Source organism: Puma concolor, chromosome C2 (genome assembly GCF_028749965.1).
Source record: "Puma concolor isolate L17-30 chromosome C2, mPumCon1.1.hap2, whole genome shotgun sequence".
Lineage (NCBI taxonomy): Eukaryota > Metazoa > Chordata > Mammalia > Carnivora > Felidae > Puma > Puma concolor.
The window spans coordinates 22,851,942-22,869,381 of NC_141675.1; the positions used below are offsets into that span (position 1 = coordinate 22,851,942).

Genomic DNA, 17,440 nt, shown 5'->3' on the forward strand with positions numbered 1-17,440 from the left:
TGAAAATGGACACTTCCTTCTGAAAGTTTTATATGAAGGAAAGAAAAGAGTTCTTCTCGAATGGTACCAAATATTTGTACTAAAACTATTTTTAAAATATGTACTTACCTGTTTTCTACTACACTTTCCCTTTGTCCAGATTTATATTCATGTGCTTAGCACAAAAGTCTACTCAGAAAAGATTTTTAAAAATATATTAGACATAATAAATGTGGGAAAAGTAAACTAGATACAGATCATAATGTTTTAACATTCATTGTGTGTGTGTGTGTGTGTGTGTGTGTGTCTGTCTGTCTGTCTGATTTAGAGTGTTCCCAATGAGAAGTGTGGTTACATGTAATGAGTCAAAAAAATTCATTGGCATTACTTTTTTGTCCTAATAGGGTATAGATATTAAAATGTGCAAGGTTCTGTTTTTCTAACTCTCACTGCACTTCAATTAAACAGAAGCCAGAAGAACATATGTCAAAAGTAAATGTATTATAGAGTAGTTTTATATAACAAGATTTGTATTTTCCAATAGTTTTTAAAAATTGCATATTGGAAAAAATAATTTCCAATTAAGGGTTCATGATTGTCTTTCAATCCTGAGAAAGAATTCACTTCTTAAATACTGAAAGTAAGAAATGACCTATTATATAAAACAATAATGTGTCACCAGGTGATAAAATATATTGTTAACTTCTTTTATGTTGCCCTGTGATACTATTTCAACTGATAAATTAGTAAGATTATGTTATAAGCTTTTATTGTTGTAAACTTATTTTTTTTCTGGGAGAAGTTTTGAATGATGTTTTGTTTTATTATTTTCCATTACAATATTAATTCAGTAGGGCTAATGATAACACTGTATGGTGGTTAAGTTAGCAAGGTGGTTTGCCAGGATTATTGTTTGTTCTCTTATTTTTTCATCAGGATTACCCAATATAAAATGAAATAAGAAACTAACATGACTGTAAAGTATACCTAACAAATAAAGCAGACAATGTGCCAGTAAAAAACATATTACATTTCAAGTATAATAACATTATTCACTTTCTGTAGAGCTTTTATTTGGGCAGGTGGTAATTTTGCTAATTTACAAATGGTTTCATCTTGCAAAAAGTTTTAACTTGCACAAGAAAATATATACTATAAAAAATCAAGAGAAATAAGGATGATCATAGGAAGAGTTACAGGGATAGTACTTACACTTAAAATTTTGTCAACACAGAAACATAACAGAATATGATAAAATACTTAGCCAAGGAAATGGTATGTCCATGATTGTAGATACAGCAAAATTTGAGGCTAAAAATTTATTTAAAGTATTTTTTTTAAGTTTCAGATTATTTAAACCATCCTGCAATTCAAAAGAGAAGTAAATGAAAAAATACAATCCTCTTTCCTGGAGTGGGGTTTGTTGGGACGGGTATTCATTAGATGTTGTAAAAAAAAAAAAAAAAAAAAAAAAGTCTTGCCAAAGTAAACCATTATGTTACTCATCATTTTAAAATTTGTTTCACTGATTTTCAGACTGATTGCATGCATAGTGGTTCCCTCCAGGAATCCCCCAGACCCTGTGGAGCACAGACCAAGCATGTTCTCCAACAATTTTTGGGTTTTTTTGTGATTTTTATTCTAAATGCTAGTATATAATGATGGTCTTCTTAAATAAGAACTTAAAATTTCTAATCTTCCATTTTATTAACGTTAATGTTTAGTTTTAAAAACAAAGGCTATTCACTAGCCCTCTGCTTACCAAATGTTACAGTGAGAGAAAGAGGCAAAGGTATCTCATTCTGATGATCGAAAACCCCTCTCATTAGTAAATCATACCTAAATATATTGCTGCAGTAATTCCCAGGGCTGTGCTGGGATGATTCACTACACACTGCACTTCATTCAACTTTAAATGACAATGAGATAAGCAAATACCATTGATCAATTACCTCATTTTCAAAAGATGCTTTTGGGATCCTTGTTGAGTCTTTGGGGTTTAAATTTGCAACTTCAAGAAGAAACATTCACATGAAACTAATCAGTTCCTAAGGAAATAATTAGTAGTACCCTCAATCACATATGGTTGAAGTCAGCAGTAGTGATTTTGGGTGGTGGAGGTAATGGCAGTGGCAGGGACTAGTTTTATTACAATATTTTCTCTTATTATCTAAAGAAGGCACATATATAATTGCACTGCACTTCACCAATATGACACAAGTCGAATATAAAAGGGGAGAGAATGGTTAAAGCTAAAGTTAAAAACACTGGAAGAATATCCACACCTTCTACCATGAGTAGGGTGGATATCAAAAATTAAAATTAAACAAAATCAAGTAAATGCTTCATTTCCTTCCTATGTAAACTTTCCAACTATTCCTAAAGCACAAAGTCCAGGACTTTATCCCTACATAATAGAAACGTGTATATTTCACAGTATATGTGCATGTGTATATTTCACAGTGTGCGTGCATATGTGTGTGTGTGTGTGTGTACACACACTACTGGTGTGGAAATAGAATTAGATGTGCTCTCTCATGTCAGCTCCAAGAAATATACCATCACAGTAAAAAACAATAGTACGTGAACCACAGAAAAGCCTTTAGAATAAATGACTTTCTGGGAGTTTTGTGAAAGAGGCAGAAAAAGGAAAGACGGCACATAGAAGCAACATAAGCTAGGAAGAAGGTGGGGATACTCATAGTGAAACCAACTGAGAGACAGAACTTGTCAGGGGTAAAAGTACAGACTCCTAAGCCTGTTGGGAAGACCAACGGGCTCATGAGGAGAGCTTGAGAAGCCTGGGAAGGAACGGGGACCTGACCGTGGTCCTGAAAGAGAACAACTTGCAGGTGATTCCCAACAATCTACAAGCATTCACACAACACCATATCCTTATTTTCAACTGTAGCTTAAACCAGCTAAACGTCCAATAATACTCTCCCTCAAAGAAAAAAATGTCTACACTTTCTCATATGATCAGATGTGCCTTTATAATGTCCAGCTCTTCCCTTCCCAATAGTCTCTCCTAAAGGGTTAGGATAATTTCAGGAATGAGAGGTGCGCTATTCTAGCATAAAACCAGGAATCAAGATTCTGACAAACTCACAACGCTTCAAATTCTACAGACAGCTTACACTTGGCAATCCTGACTCTGGTTTGAATTTCTTGAACTCTGATGGGAAATCATGCCTATCCGAAAGACCTGAAGGAATGATGCTCATGGGAGCATAACATTACAAACTCACCCCATAATCTAGACAGACTTGAAACTCTAAAAAGATAAGGAGGCAATTCAGTAACATGGGCATTCCCACTTTCACCCCATAAAATTCATTAAAAAGAAAAACAATTCCATAAAGAGGTACCAAAATACAGGTCCCACAGTGAACATGGGCATCGATCTTCAGGCTCTTTTCTAGCCCTCACAAACCCAGCAAGTCAAGGGGGCCAACTACACCAATCCAAAGTGTTAATACTACACCTAACCATGGGTGGAAGGAAATGTCTCCGCACAAAAGACACCTCTGCAAAAACGGAAGGAATTTCACTCCGCTGGTGCAAAAAAAAGAAGGTGGGAGAGAAAGTAATCTGTACGTGGAAAATCATTCTCAGAAAATACCATACAACTCGTCGAAGTGCAAGACTTACGTGTTCCGTCAAAACGGGTGGCGATGGTGTCGAGGAAGGTGTTCTGGGGCGCCAGTAATCCTTTCATAACCGGCATTTTTCCAGCGTGGTGTGAAATTCTCCATCAAAGTTTGTCCAGACGGATGGTTCAATAGGAAAGTGCCAAGAAGGGAGAAGGGGAGCGTGCTGACGGCAGCGGAGGGGGACTTGGCGCGGTGCTGGGGCTGATCAGGAGGTGGAGGATGGAAGGAGAGAGGGTGCGCGTTCCAGCCGCCGCTGCTCCGGCAGGAGCCTCTCCGCGAGCGCTCGGCGAGCCCGCCCCGCACCTCCAGGCTCAGCCCGGCGCAGGCTCCCTCTCCCGCCCCCTCCACCTCCGCCAGCTGCCGGAACCCCCCACCGTCCCTCCGCGGGCGGCAGTGCCCGCCGAGCGCCGCCTCGCCTCCCACCCCGCCCGCTCGGGAAGAGCCCGCCTTGGCCCGGGGCGCCGCGCCCTGACCTCAGGCGCTGGGGTCGCGGAGGACGGCGCTCGCCGCAGGGCGAGGCCGGGTGGCGCCGAGCCTCCCCGTTTCCAAGGGGCGCGGGGAAACGCGCGCGAGCACGACTCCCACCCCCCAGGAGCCAGTGAACAAAGACCCCTTTGTTCCCGCTCCGTCCCTCTCCCGGGGAGACCGGAGTCCCGTGGGTGTGGTACCGAAGAAGGGGAGGAGACAGGTTGGGGCAGGTACCCGGCCACGGCCTGGAGCTTGGGAGGGGGCAGTTCCCCCAGTGGTGTCCCAGGGCGCTGAGGCAGCCTGGCGCCCCAGGGGGAGGTGGCCCCCTTCCGGCACACCTGAGTGCCCGCGATTGGAGCAGGGCAGCTTGGAGTTACTTGCGCGGCCCCCTCCCCAGTCACCCGGGTCTTTCCGCCTGAAAACTAGTCCAAAGCTCCCGGGTTTTTCCAACTCTCCTTGCCGGGCTCAAAAAGGGGGTGTTTCGGCCCCTTTCCCCAAATTGCCATTGGTCTCCCCAATCCATTCTTAACTAAAAGAAAATAATAAAAGAGCTTTTTTTTTTTTTTAATGGACAATGATGGTTTCTCACTCCCTGGTGAAATGTACATAAAACATTACTAGAAAAGTTTTGTTTTTATTGATTTGCAAAATACAATGTAAGTAAACCCTGTAAGGTTGCCTTGTAAAAAAACAACTTCAACACCAATCAGCCCAGCCTGCCCCCTCTCCACCACCCCACCGCCCCCACCCGTCCCTCAACAACCCCACATCCCCACCCAAAGGCTACGCTTCCGCCGATACTGGAACCTCCGGGTAGAAAGCCCGGCCGCGAGTCCCCGGAACGGCAGGTGTCATGGAAAACGAAAGCGGTCTCTCCCTGCCCTTCTCCCCGTTGCTCATGCGGGGACTCCCGGTCTGCTAACCTTCTGCCAAGGAAAACCTGGGGCGCAGCCCCGCCGGGCGTGGAGGAGGACACCCGAGCTGGGATTCTACAGAAAACCCTGGAAGTAAGGAGACGTGACGGGAAAAGTTGAGAGCCCAGGGATAAAGCAACACAAAACAAAAACGTAAGCCCAGGTGCTGGCGCACCCGGAAAGAAAGGAGGGGGGGGAAGCGAACAGGTGTGTGAGCTTCGGCGAGGGGCAGCTCGCCTCCCCGCCGCCTGGGAATTCGCCTCCCACTAGAGTTGGTAGCGAGGCGGGGGGCGGGGGGCCCTTGTTTGCTCCAGGCTCCTGGGGCGAAGAGGGGACCCTGAGGGTTTCGTCACGGCGGCCCAGGGTTCCGGGAGGGCGGGGGTGTATTGAGGGAGGGAAGCATCCCCCTCTCCCCGCCCCCGGTCCCTCTTTCGCCGTGATGCACTTCCTGCGGCCGAGGATTCCCTTTGTGTTGAAATTCGAGAAGATCCGGCCGCCGCGTGCAGCTGGCGGGGCGGGGGGTGCGGGGGCCGGGGAGGGGATTCCTGAGTGGGCGGCGCGGGGCGGCAAATCCAGAGGTGAGGCCTTTGGCGCGGGGTCTCCCGCCCAGCCGAACTCGCCGCCTGCCCGCCCGGCCGCTCCCACCCTTCCCCTGCAATCCCTCTGTCCGCAGCCAGCTGTGCTTTGCGGAAGCCGGGCTTACGTGGGCGGTGTCCCCCACGCGGCGCGCGGAGACTAAGGGTGGCTCTGTTGGCTCCCTCTTGGGCAGAGTGGGGAGAGAAAGAAGGGGGAGCCTCTGCTTCTGTTTGGGCGGTGCATTGCGTCCCAGAAAACCCAGACTGCTGCTGTCGATGTAAAAGCCTGAAAACCGCCTCGCGTCAAGTAGCTTGAAGTTCCGAATGAAATACATTCGGTGTAAAGCAGGATTCGGGTTCATGAAATTTGCACTGTAGCGCTGTGTGTGTCTTTGTTGCCTCATGGGCTTGCTCTACATTGCTGGATGCGTGAAATCACTTGCAGGAAACTAGCAACAAGAGGGGCTTAAGAATGGAAACCCAAAGAAAGCCTCCGTTTTATGGCGGGGGGGGGGGGGGGAGGGGGGGGTGAAGACCAGCATTTCTTACTCACTGTCTTAGTCTCTTCTCCAGTACCTATTATGTACTGAGGGAGCGTGCTGGAAATGACAAGATTCCTGCCCTAAAATCATATCCAAGCCTGGATCCTCTTAAGATTATCATCACCACTCTGATCTTGGGATCTAGGGATATTGAGTAAATATCCCAGGAGTTAGGAATTAGGAGCTACCAGTTTCTTAAAACCTTGTCCAGAAATTTCTAGAACTAAAGCAGGCACAGAATCCAGATTCAGTGGCAGGGGACAGAAGTCCGTATGTTAAAATCTCCACATCAATTTCACTTACTCGAAATGTTTCCCTAAGAGTTTAGGATATAGGGGTACAAGATCTGGGCTCAAGTCAAAAAATTTTTAGAGGGAAAATGTTAAGACACAAGTAAAAATACACGCTGAAATCACCTGAGACCTAAAACCATGTGTGAATGGCAATTGTTACTGTTTTCTTTCATGTTGATTTCATGTCGATTCTCTCCTGTTGGTGGAGGTCATCAAGAGGATGTGACCACTGGTTGACTTCAAGTCTGACGCTCCTCTCTGCTTCCCCTATCTTTGTAAAGTACTTTCTGCCTACCTTTCCCACACAGCCTGGAGCGGGCTCTTAAGAGAGCAAGCTTCTAAGCCAGAGTTAAGGCCTCTATAAAAACTTTTTTTATATATGCGGGCACCTACTCATTTTGCAACTACTCAAGACAAGCCTCCTATGTAAGTTCCCTTGCTTGTCAAACATGCTACCTTCCAATTTGGAGTGGCCTGCCTTTTTCTTTGGTTTCTCCTTGCCCTCTGCATACAGGACCTACTTAACATTTTACGTGGGAACTCCTCAGGTTTCAAACATCTCAGCATTTCAGGCTGTCTTTTCAGTCTGGATCAGACTGAAAAAGGGCTTCAGAATCCCCACATCTGTTTGATAGTTTAAGTCTTCTTCACATCCATTTTGGAATTACAGCATTCATTCAATACCATGGCACAAACAAATACTCCATTGATGTTCGTGTATTTGACTATAGGCTTTGAAAACGTTATTAAACATTTTCTGGCAGCAAGGATTTTAGCCCTCAAGAACAGTAGCTATTTTGATTTGTAGGTGGGTATGAAAGAGCATCTACTCATAAGTGTTGCGTTTTAGTTTTGTCTCTACCCTTTGTGACTTTGACACTACGTTGGGCAACTCATTTAATCTTTGTGACTTTCTGCTTCTTCATCTGTAAAACTGGGGTAATACTTTCCCTACTTTCTTCCCTGAGTAGAAGAAAATATTTCTGAAAAATCTTTGAAACCTGTAATGTGTGGCACAGGATATAAGGGATTGTTACAATCATCTAGTTCTCCTTTTTTTTTCTTCTTGTCTTCTAGCACATCTAATTCAAAGTTCTTTACATACGATAAATATCGTTCACTGTTACAATGTATGGTCTTATTAACTCAGAACACACTCATGTATTAATAACCTGTCACAACCTATGGCTTCTGAGTGTTTCCTTCTAAATATAAATGACTCTAGAAGCTCAGAAGGAAAATCAAGTTGATTCATTTCTTTTACTAATGCTTTTGAGTTGTCCTGCTGTGTTGTCCTACCAAACTGGATTCTGGTGGTTTGGTCACTGCCTCCTCTTCCCCAAATACTCTCAATGTGTATACATACAGGAATATTCTGGCAAAAACCTCCAAAGTTATGATCACAGTCAGGATAATCTAGATTATGCTTCAATAAAAATATAAAATCTCAGTGGCTTATTCCAGCAATGCTATTTTTTGCTCACACTACATTTCTGACATGCTTGGCAAGTACCTCTGCTCATTACTAGAGTCCAGATTGATGGAAGCTGTGCTCACAATGTGTTTTCCTTGATAAGAAAAAGATAATCTGACAGAACATGCGCTGTGTTTTAAAACCTCTACTCACAACTTAATGGTTAAAATGAATCACATGACTATCCGAATTTGAAAAGGGTGATAAAATACAATTTGCTTTGTGCCCAGTCTTAATTTATAAAGGTGACAACAGAGGGGCGCCTGGTGACTCATTCGGTTAAGCACCAGACTTCGGCTCAGGTCATAATCTCACGGGTTCGTGGGTTCGAGCCCCACATCCGGCTTTGTGCTGACAGCTCGGAGCCTGGAGCCTGCTTCGGTTTCTGTGCCTCCCTCTCTCTCTGCCCCTCTCCCACTCACGCTCTGTCTCTCTCTCTCTCAAAAATAAATAAACATTAAAAAAAAAGTGACAACACAGAAGCCCATGCCACTGAAAGAGAAGTTTAATGTTACTTACATTTACCCTAGAAATGAGAGATATGACTCACTACGCAGAACCACAGGAGGAATACCGGATTTTAGCCAGAAAGCAGAAACAGGAGTAAGGGGAGCTCTTACACAGCTTTCATTGGGATTTCTGTGGGAACGCAGGGCAGAGTTTAAGATTGGCTAGCTTGAATAGTTCCGGTGGGCTTTAGGCTACAGGGGTGGTTTTTTGTTGCCTGGCACCTGGCCCTGTGGTGATTTAAGGCAGGGAAAATACTAGCTTGGTGTTGAGAGATTAAGGTAAATTCATTGACAGTTATGCATATGGTCTGTCTCACCTATACAAGAGAGAACTTGGGAAACACTATGTAAGCCCTCCTCTACAAAAGAGAAATAATAATACTCTACCTTGGACTTTGTGATAATTAAATGAGTTAATAATATAAAAAAACATAGAATGGTGTCGAAATTATAATAAGAGCTCTATAAATACAAGATATTATTATTATTTTAGGCTGTCCTGTATAGACTCTCCCCTTAGGAACTTAGGCGACTACAAAGGACCTTGGGTAATAGGTGGATCACTGATTCCTAGGAGTACAGGGATTTATCTAATAGCATCCTCAACACTCGGTAAATTTTCACGATAGTCAAGTAACACAGCCAGACAATCCAGACCACCTTGCCACTCAGTGAATGTGAGCCTCTTCAGGAGGGGGGACAGTGAAAACGGGAGCTAATATTTGCCTTATTTATTTATTAAATCCAACCACCTTGCAAATAGTCTGTTACAGGAAATTTAACATCATGTCTCTTAGTGCTTATCCAAAGTTTTCAACACTCTCCTCAGGCCTCTTGCAAAATACTGCTGCCCCAATTTCATCAGATCTTAATGGTAAGCTCCCTTAATTTCCTGCTATTGCATCTGCCAGTGATTTTATAACTTCATTCATCCAACCATCTTTCCTTTTGTCCCAGAAGATGAAGTGTTCTCTGCAAAAGTATCACACAACCCCCATAATTCTAGAACTGTGCTTCATTTGTCAAGCCCTTCTCTCCTATATGTTTCTCTGCTAGTTTATTCTCTTAATATGTAAATATTCTAGATTCTGTGATCCTAATAAATACCCTTCCCTGATCAATGTAATCTTTCAGGTTTCCTTCACAGGCAGATTTCCTGAAAATTAGCCTATAATCACCATGACCATTTTCTTACCTCCCTCATCAACACTTTATAATCTGGATTTTTCTTCAACCATTCTACCGAGGTGTCTCTTTTGAAGTCATTGATTACCCAGTTGTCTAGGCTAATGGACATTTTTCAGCCCATATATTCCTGATTTCTTTTCCCTGCATTTGACTCTGCCAATTAATTCTTTCTTAAAACTCTCTATTCCGTAAATTTATTTTTTGTGTGTTTTTATTTTATATTTGAGAGAGAGAGAGACAGAGCGTGAACAAGAGAGGGGCAGAAAAATGGAAGCAGAATCCAAAGCAGCTTCTAGGCTCTGAGCTGTCGGCACAGAGCCTGACATGGGGCTTGAACCCACGAGCAGTGAAATCATGACCTGACCAAAGTCGGATGCTTACCCGACTGAGCCCCTCCATAAATTTCTAAGAGAGCCAATTTTCTTGTCTTGAACAAAAAGATCTTACCTGTTGAATGTTTCATTTTCATTAAAAAAAATCCTTTCCTTCAACTTGTCTTCATATTCCCATGTTCTTCAAGATTCTATAACCTAGATTACTGAACATTTTCATGTCAGTAACTGTCATATCTTAAATATCTTCTCTATGAGAACACTTTCAAAATATTTATCTGAAGCCCAGGCCTCTCCTCTAAGCATCTGACAATATCCAACCATGGGCTTTTCATTACACTTTGAGTATTTCTCCCACATAAACTTTTGTATGCATCATTAAATAAGTCCCCAGAGAGACATCCTTCTTGTATCTTAGTCCCAATATCCATCAAATTTTGAGGCCTTTATTTTATCTCCTAACTATATCCCGAAGACTCTCTAATTTCTCCATCGAGTCAATGTCCTAGTTTGGGTCTTTTCCATGACTCGTGGGAACCCCTGCCATGCCTCCTAAGTGGTTTCCTTGCCTGAAGTTTTTTCTGCCTCAAAGCCATTGATCTCATTAAAGGTAAATCTGATCATGTCAGTCCTCGTGCTGCCTAGGGGGTAAGGTCAGAGGTCTATGTCCTGAGCTCAGCTTTTCCCTTCATGATGCATTTCTCATCATACATTTTCTGTTCAAGGAAAACAAAATTCCTAGAAGTTCCCAAAACATGCAGTGTTCTTCAAGAGATTGTGACTTTGATCATACTATTCTCACTTCCTGGAAAGCACTTTTTAAACCTCTTTCGCATGACTAACATATACACATACCCACGTTCTACTCCAGCCTAATTTGGATGCCCCTTAAAATGGAGTCATTCTGCTTTCACAACAGCTGTTGTATATCAGTTGTATATAATCCGGCCTACTTTTACTTCTGTGCTTTTAAGTAAGTTACTTGTCTTTTTGGAATCTGATGGGAATTAAAACAACAGACATGTCACAGAGCAAGTGTGAGGGACAAATGAGAAAAGACACAGAAATTGACTAAGACAGTGTCCACTGTTTACTCATCATTGTATTCCCAGTGACTAACGTGGTCTCTGGCACATTGTAGACATGTAAATATTTGTTGAAAGAATAAATGTTCGTTATCACAATTATCATCTCAATCATTTTGCCATGTATTACTTTATATTTATTAGTTTATTTCTCTATCTCTTCTGTCTCTTGCCCCACTGAGCTTTGAAAGTTTTGTTGTCTTTTTTTCTTAAGCAGAAGTGCTATTTTCTTGATTTCAAATCAAGTCAGTTAACATCCAGTGTCATATCAGTTTCAGGTGTACAAGAGAGAGATTCAATATTTCCGTGCAGCACCAGTGCTCATCACAACAAAAGCACTCCTTAATCTCCATCACCTATTTCACCCATCACCTCACTCACCTCCCTTCTGGTAATCATCAGTTTGTTCTCTAGAGTTAGGAGTCTGTTTCTTAGTTTACTAGTCTTTCTCTTTTCTTTTTTTTTCCTTTGCTCGTTTGTTTTGCTCCTTCAATTCCACCTATCAGTGAAATCTTAGGGTATTTGTCTTTCTCCAGCTCTTTTCACTTACCATAATTCTCTCTAACTCCATCCAAATGGAAACGTCATTCTTCTTCATGGCTGAGTAATATTCCATTGTATATATACCACATCTTCTTTATCCATTCTTCAGTGATGGATACTTGGGCTGTCTCCATAATTTGGCTATTTTAGATAATACTTCTATAAACATTGTGGTGCATATGTTTTCCTTTGAAAGAGTATTTTTGTATTTGTTGGGTAAATACCTACTAGTGCGGTTCCTGGATTGTAGGGTAGTCCTATTTTGCACTTTTTGAGGAACCTGTATACTGTTTTCCAGAGTAGCTGACAAATTGCATCCTTACCAACAGTGTAAGAGGGTTCCCCTTTCTCCACATCCTCACCAACACCTGTTGTTGGTGTTAGCCATTCTTGAAGTCTTATTATCTTAAGGAGAATGTCTTATCCAATCTTTTATTTAAAGTATCTGGCATAAGATGTATATAAAAATGTTTGATGAATGACTGAATGAACAAATGAATGAAAAAAATTATTCTATGGCAGGTCCTCCTCATAGTAAGTGTCGACACTGACTTCATGGCTCCTTCATTACCATTCCTTTTGCTATCCTATCTTTTCTTCTTTCCCTGGTTCATTGATATCTTGAATGTAGGGGTGTGTGTGTGTGTGTGTGTGTGTGCACTTTTATGGATTTATAAGCCACACAAATTTGAACTTAAAAGAATATTCTGAGCGTTTTCCCCTAATACTGTTGGATTGATCATTTACAGGCAGAAAATGAAGGGAGGAGTTGGTATGTGATCCAAACTTCTCTTATCAAATTATTGAATAGATACTTTCTAAAAATGTGTACATCCTTTAAATCACAAAAATTTCAAGCTACAGAATCTTACTTACTTCTATAACCTTTCACTATGAGCCCAGGGCAGGCTCCCATGCCCCTGCCCTGCCCTGGACTTCCATCTCTCCAGGACAAACATGTTTTTTTTCCCAATATATGAAGTTTATTGTCAAATTGTTTCCATACAACACCCAGTGCTCATCCCAAAAGGTGCCCTCCTCAATACCCATCACCCACCCTTCCCTCCCTCCCACCCCCCCATCAACCCTCAGTTTGTTCTCAGTTTTTTTTTTTTAATTTTTTTTAACGTTTATTTATTTTTGAGACAGAGAGAGACAGAGCATGAACGGGGGAGGGGCAGAGAAAGAGGGAGACACAGAATCGGAAGCAGGCTCCAGGCTCGGAGCCATCAGCCCAGAGCCCGACGCGGGGCTCGAACTCACAGACCACGAGATCGTGACGTGGGCCAAAGTCGGACGCCCAACCGACTGAGCCACCCAGGCGCCCCTATTCTCAGTTTTTAAGAGTCTCTTATGCTTTGGCTCTCTCCCACTCTAACCTCTTTTTTTTTTTTTTTTCCTTCCCCTCCCCCATGGGTTTCTGTTAAGTTTCTCAGGATCCACATAAGAGTGAAAACATATAGTATCTGTCTTTCTCTGTATGGCTTATTTCACTTAGCATCACACTCCAGTTCCATCCACGTTGCTACAAAGGGCCATATTTCATGCTTTCTCATTGCCACGTAGTACTCCATTGTGTATATAAACCACAATTTGTTTATCCATTCATCAGTTGATGGACATTTAGGCTCTTTCCATAATTTGGCTATTGTTGAGAGTGCTGCTATGAACATTGGGGTACAAGTGCCCCTATGCATCAGTACTCCTGTATCCCTTGGGGCAATTCCTAGCAGTGCTATTGCTGGGTCATAGGGTAGGTCTATTTTTAATTTTTTGAGGAAACTCCACACTGTTTTCCAGAGTGGCTGCACCAATTTGCATTCCCACCAACAGTGCAAGAGGGTTCCCGTTTCTCCACATCCTCTCCAGCATCTATAGTCTCCTGATTTGTTCATTTTGGCCACTCTGACTGGTGTGAGGTGATATCTGAGTGTGGTTTTGATCTGTATTTCCCTGATGAGGAGCGACATTGAGCATCTTTTCATGTGCCTGTTGGCCATCCGGATGTCTTCTTTAGAGAAGTGTCTATTCATGTTTTCTGCCCATTTCTTCACTGGGTTATTTGTTTATTGGGTGTGGAGTTTGGTGAGTTCTTTATAGATTTTGGCCCTTAGATACTAGCCCTTTGTCCGATATGTCATTTGCAAATACCTTTTCCCATTCCATTGGTTGCCTTTTAGTTTTGTTGGTTGTTTCCTTTGCTGTGCAGAAACTTTTTATCTTCATAAGGTCCCAGTAGTTCATTTTTGCTTTTAATTCATTTGCCTTTGGGGATGTGTCAAGTAAGAAATTGCTACGGCTGAGATCAGAGAGGTCTTTTCCTGCTTTCTCCTCTAGAAGGACAAACATGTTTTTAAAGAGGGCTCTAGTTGGTTGTTTGTTAAGCTAAATGGTCTACACATATTAACATGTTGGTGAATATTTGTGAAAAGCAAGGTGATGTAATTTCTGCTTAATAAAACAAACTTGTTCATAAATAATCTCGTCCTACTTCTTAAACTATTTCAAGGCAGTTCACAATTAAAACACACACAGAAAGTTAGCTTAAATGAAGTACGTAATATGAGTGGTGAGATTAGAGGAACTTTTATTGCTTCTTTATAGTTGGATATGTTCTCCAGATTTTCCAGAATGAATATGTATTACTCTATAATGAAATCTGAAATATACTCAGGAAAATCAGAAATTATATAAAGGAAAGAGCAATTTATTGTACAAGAAATGTGCTTTACTCACTTGAGCATTAAATTAAGCCCTGGGTTAAGTAGAGGCCAAAACAGGGCTTGGGCATGTTTATATATTGGGTGAGATCAAAACCTTTCCTGGTGCTAAATTCCAAGAAGAAACCGTCACTTAGTTTTATGGACAGAGCAAACTATTGGGCATCAAAAACTCAAGTTCCACTACTGGCTCATTCTCAACTAATTTTGAGACTTTGAACAAATCATTTAATATCTCTGGGATTCATATATAGACAGAAGGAAGAGTACCTTTGGATCTCCAATGTCCCTTCGAGCTTTAATATAATGTGATCCATATTTAGGGAAAATATTTCAAATTAAGGTTGGGGGTCATGTATTTACACTTGAAAGCTGAACCCTTGCAACAATCCTCGCTGCCCCTGAAAACTTAGAAGAAAAACTGTATCCATTTGCTCACATACAGATAAAGACAATGCAGAGTCTTGCCTAATGCATTAAAGATGAAAAGAGTGACTCTTCTACCCTCCTTCTCTTTTCTAGATTCTATCCTGGTTTCTGTTTTTAGACTTTCACACAAGAAAAAATATATATATATAAAGTCGATCTTTTTCAAGTCTCCTGCTGCTCTTTTGTATGTATTTAAACCCAATGTTTTAGCAAAAGATGAGAATAGATGCTGAGTGCTGATGTAAATGGCAATGCCGTCATCACTCAGCTAATGGAAAACAGAAATAAAAGGGTAGAGAGGGGGAAGGAAGGGGTTGAACAGTTCTAAGTGTTGATGAAGTAGATGTTTAAAAGTTATAAGGTCCCGGTGGTCAGACACCATGCTGTTAATTTCTTTTTTAATCTCATGGTGCCGGCTCAGTGATCTCTTTCTTTTCTGAATTGTAGTAGCACTATCCAAATTTTGTATTTGGTAAGGTCTCGTGAAATATCAAGACATGTCTTCTTTTGGTATCTTCTTTCTAGAAAATTTAGTCGTATTACCCTTCAATGTCTGCATGCCTTGGGTCTTCTACTAGATCAGAGATATCTTAGGTGCCAGGATTATATTTAAGATGCTTTGTATCTTTCATGGTACCTGGCTTGAACTTCGCTCTTTGTAAGTTTTCAATATAGACTTATGTGTCTTCCAAACATAGTGGGTTATTTACACAGTATGGATTGATTTCAAGAACTTAACTATGATCTGCATGTTGCCAACTTCTTCATCCCACTACTTCATTCAAAATTCTTGAACTGCAGATTTACTTCAACTGTATTTTTTATTACTTCCCCACCTCCACGTCTACTTTTCCTTCCTTCCTTCTATTGCTTAGCTGTCATCTTCTCCCCAGATTCAGCTCAAAATGCATCTTCTCTGAAAGATTTCCATTACTCTTTTTCCACCTTGGCCATCACTTTGACTGAAGATTCAGGTTTTCCATTGCTGCTTCCCAGTTTTAAAGTGTTTCATATGTAATTCCATTCTACAGACTTTGCTCCTAAATCATTTATAAGGAACAATGTTGAGTCATTTCTTTCTTATTGTGGAATATGCAATGACTGGCATGTTGTAGTAACTCAATAAATGCTAGCTTCTTCCCTTTGTAGCAGCCGAAAAATTGCAGGCAGTCAAAACATATTTTCCAGTTACACTGCTGGGGCGCCTGGGTGGCTCAGTCAGTTAAGTGTCTGTCTTTGGCTCAGGTCATGATCTCGTGGTTTGTGAGTTCGGGCCCCGCATCAGGCTCTCTGCTGTCAGCACAGAGCCCACTTCAGATCTTCTGTTCCCTTCTTTCTCTGCCCCTCCCTGCCCTGTCTCACTCTCTCTCTCTCACTCATGACCATTAAAATAAATACAATCACAGTGCTGAGGCCTTTTTTTGTGGTGAACTTGGCACTTAGGGATCATTGCCGCTCTACCGTGTTCATTAATTCAAAGTGGAGTGCAGTAAAGTGACAAGAAATTCGGTACAATTTTGAATTACAGGATGGCAAAACTAGAGAAGACCACAGAGGACATGCACTCACTCTAACAGAGGGAGAGTGGAGAGTGGTACAAAGGAAAGGCTATGACTTTTCCAAGGTCAAACAGCCAATTCAAGAGAGAACACTTAAATCTAAATGGTCTCGGCGGAGTACTCTCGTGACTTTTTCTTTATAACTCTGCTTTTCCCATATTAATATTTTTTTCAAACTATTAAGGATTATCAAAGTGTATAGTCTGGATGCTCACTTGCTAAACGTGGCCACAGAAGGTTAATTTCCTCCTTTTCTTTTGAGTTGTAACTCTTCTGATAAAATATTCAAGGCAGTTCATCTTTTGTACATCACCTTTAAAGCTTCTTGACCTGAAGTGTTTGTGCCTCTGATGAATCATCATATGTGGTAAAGTTACTTCTGAAGCCACAGGATAAAGGAAGCACAACTTCCAGAAACTTTACTTTACTATTGAAGTGCAGCTATATATTTCCTTTTCAATAAAACGATTTTTTAAATTTCAATGTTGTGGCTACTAATTAAGGCTATTCTTTCTAGAATATACATTCAGGCTACCTTGAGTTTAGCAGATCTCAAGAAGAAAAGTTGATGTAGAAAATATAAGACGATCTAGTGAGTCGCAAAACATCTGCAATATCAGTTTATAAAACTGTCTGTGATTATTGTGTAACTTGTGCTCCAGTCTTGATTCTCTGTCAGTCTCATCTTTGGGGTTCCCTACCGTGTAGCAAAGTACTGACCTCAGTACATGTTATGGCCCAATAAATTTAGAACATATATTGAAGATGACAACTAGTTATTGAGACTGTTTGTAGGGGTAAAGGAGATATTAGTCTGTCCCAGGAAATAACAAGACCCAGCTACGCCATAGCAGGGAATCACAGGAATTGAGAAGGTACAGCACTTTGAGAGTATTTTAAATTCTAAGAAATATGAGAAAGAAACAATTCCAGACTACCTTGAGGAATAATTTCATTTTAAATTGCTGATGTGAGAAAAAAATAGATGGAAAGTTCAATAAAGCCTATTATTATGCACACAGGTTATAATAAGATCTAGCATTAATAGCTCCGAAACTTTAACATGCACATTAATTGATCATTTTATTACACAGTTACATGATCCGATGTGCTGTCTGATTTTATTTTTTTCTAAGAGAGACACACATAAAAATCCCTCTTTATAACATTAAAGAAA

General features: G+C 41.4%; 1 protein-coding gene across 1 annotated transcript in view; it reads right to left on the reverse strand.

Annotated features, from left to right (window-relative positions):
• Positions 1-3,941, reverse strand: part of KCNH8 (potassium voltage-gated channel subfamily H member 8) — a 360,147-nt gene extending 356,206 nt beyond the window's left edge. The window contains exon 1 of the mRNA XM_086674209.1: positions 3,631-3,941. Coding sequence (XP_086530335.1) covers positions 3,631-3,706 — 76 coding nt within the window. The 5' untranslated portion in view covers positions 3,707-3,941. The remainder of the gene's footprint in view (positions 1-3,630) is intronic.
• Between the last annotated feature and the right edge of the window lie 13,499 nt (positions 3,942-17,440).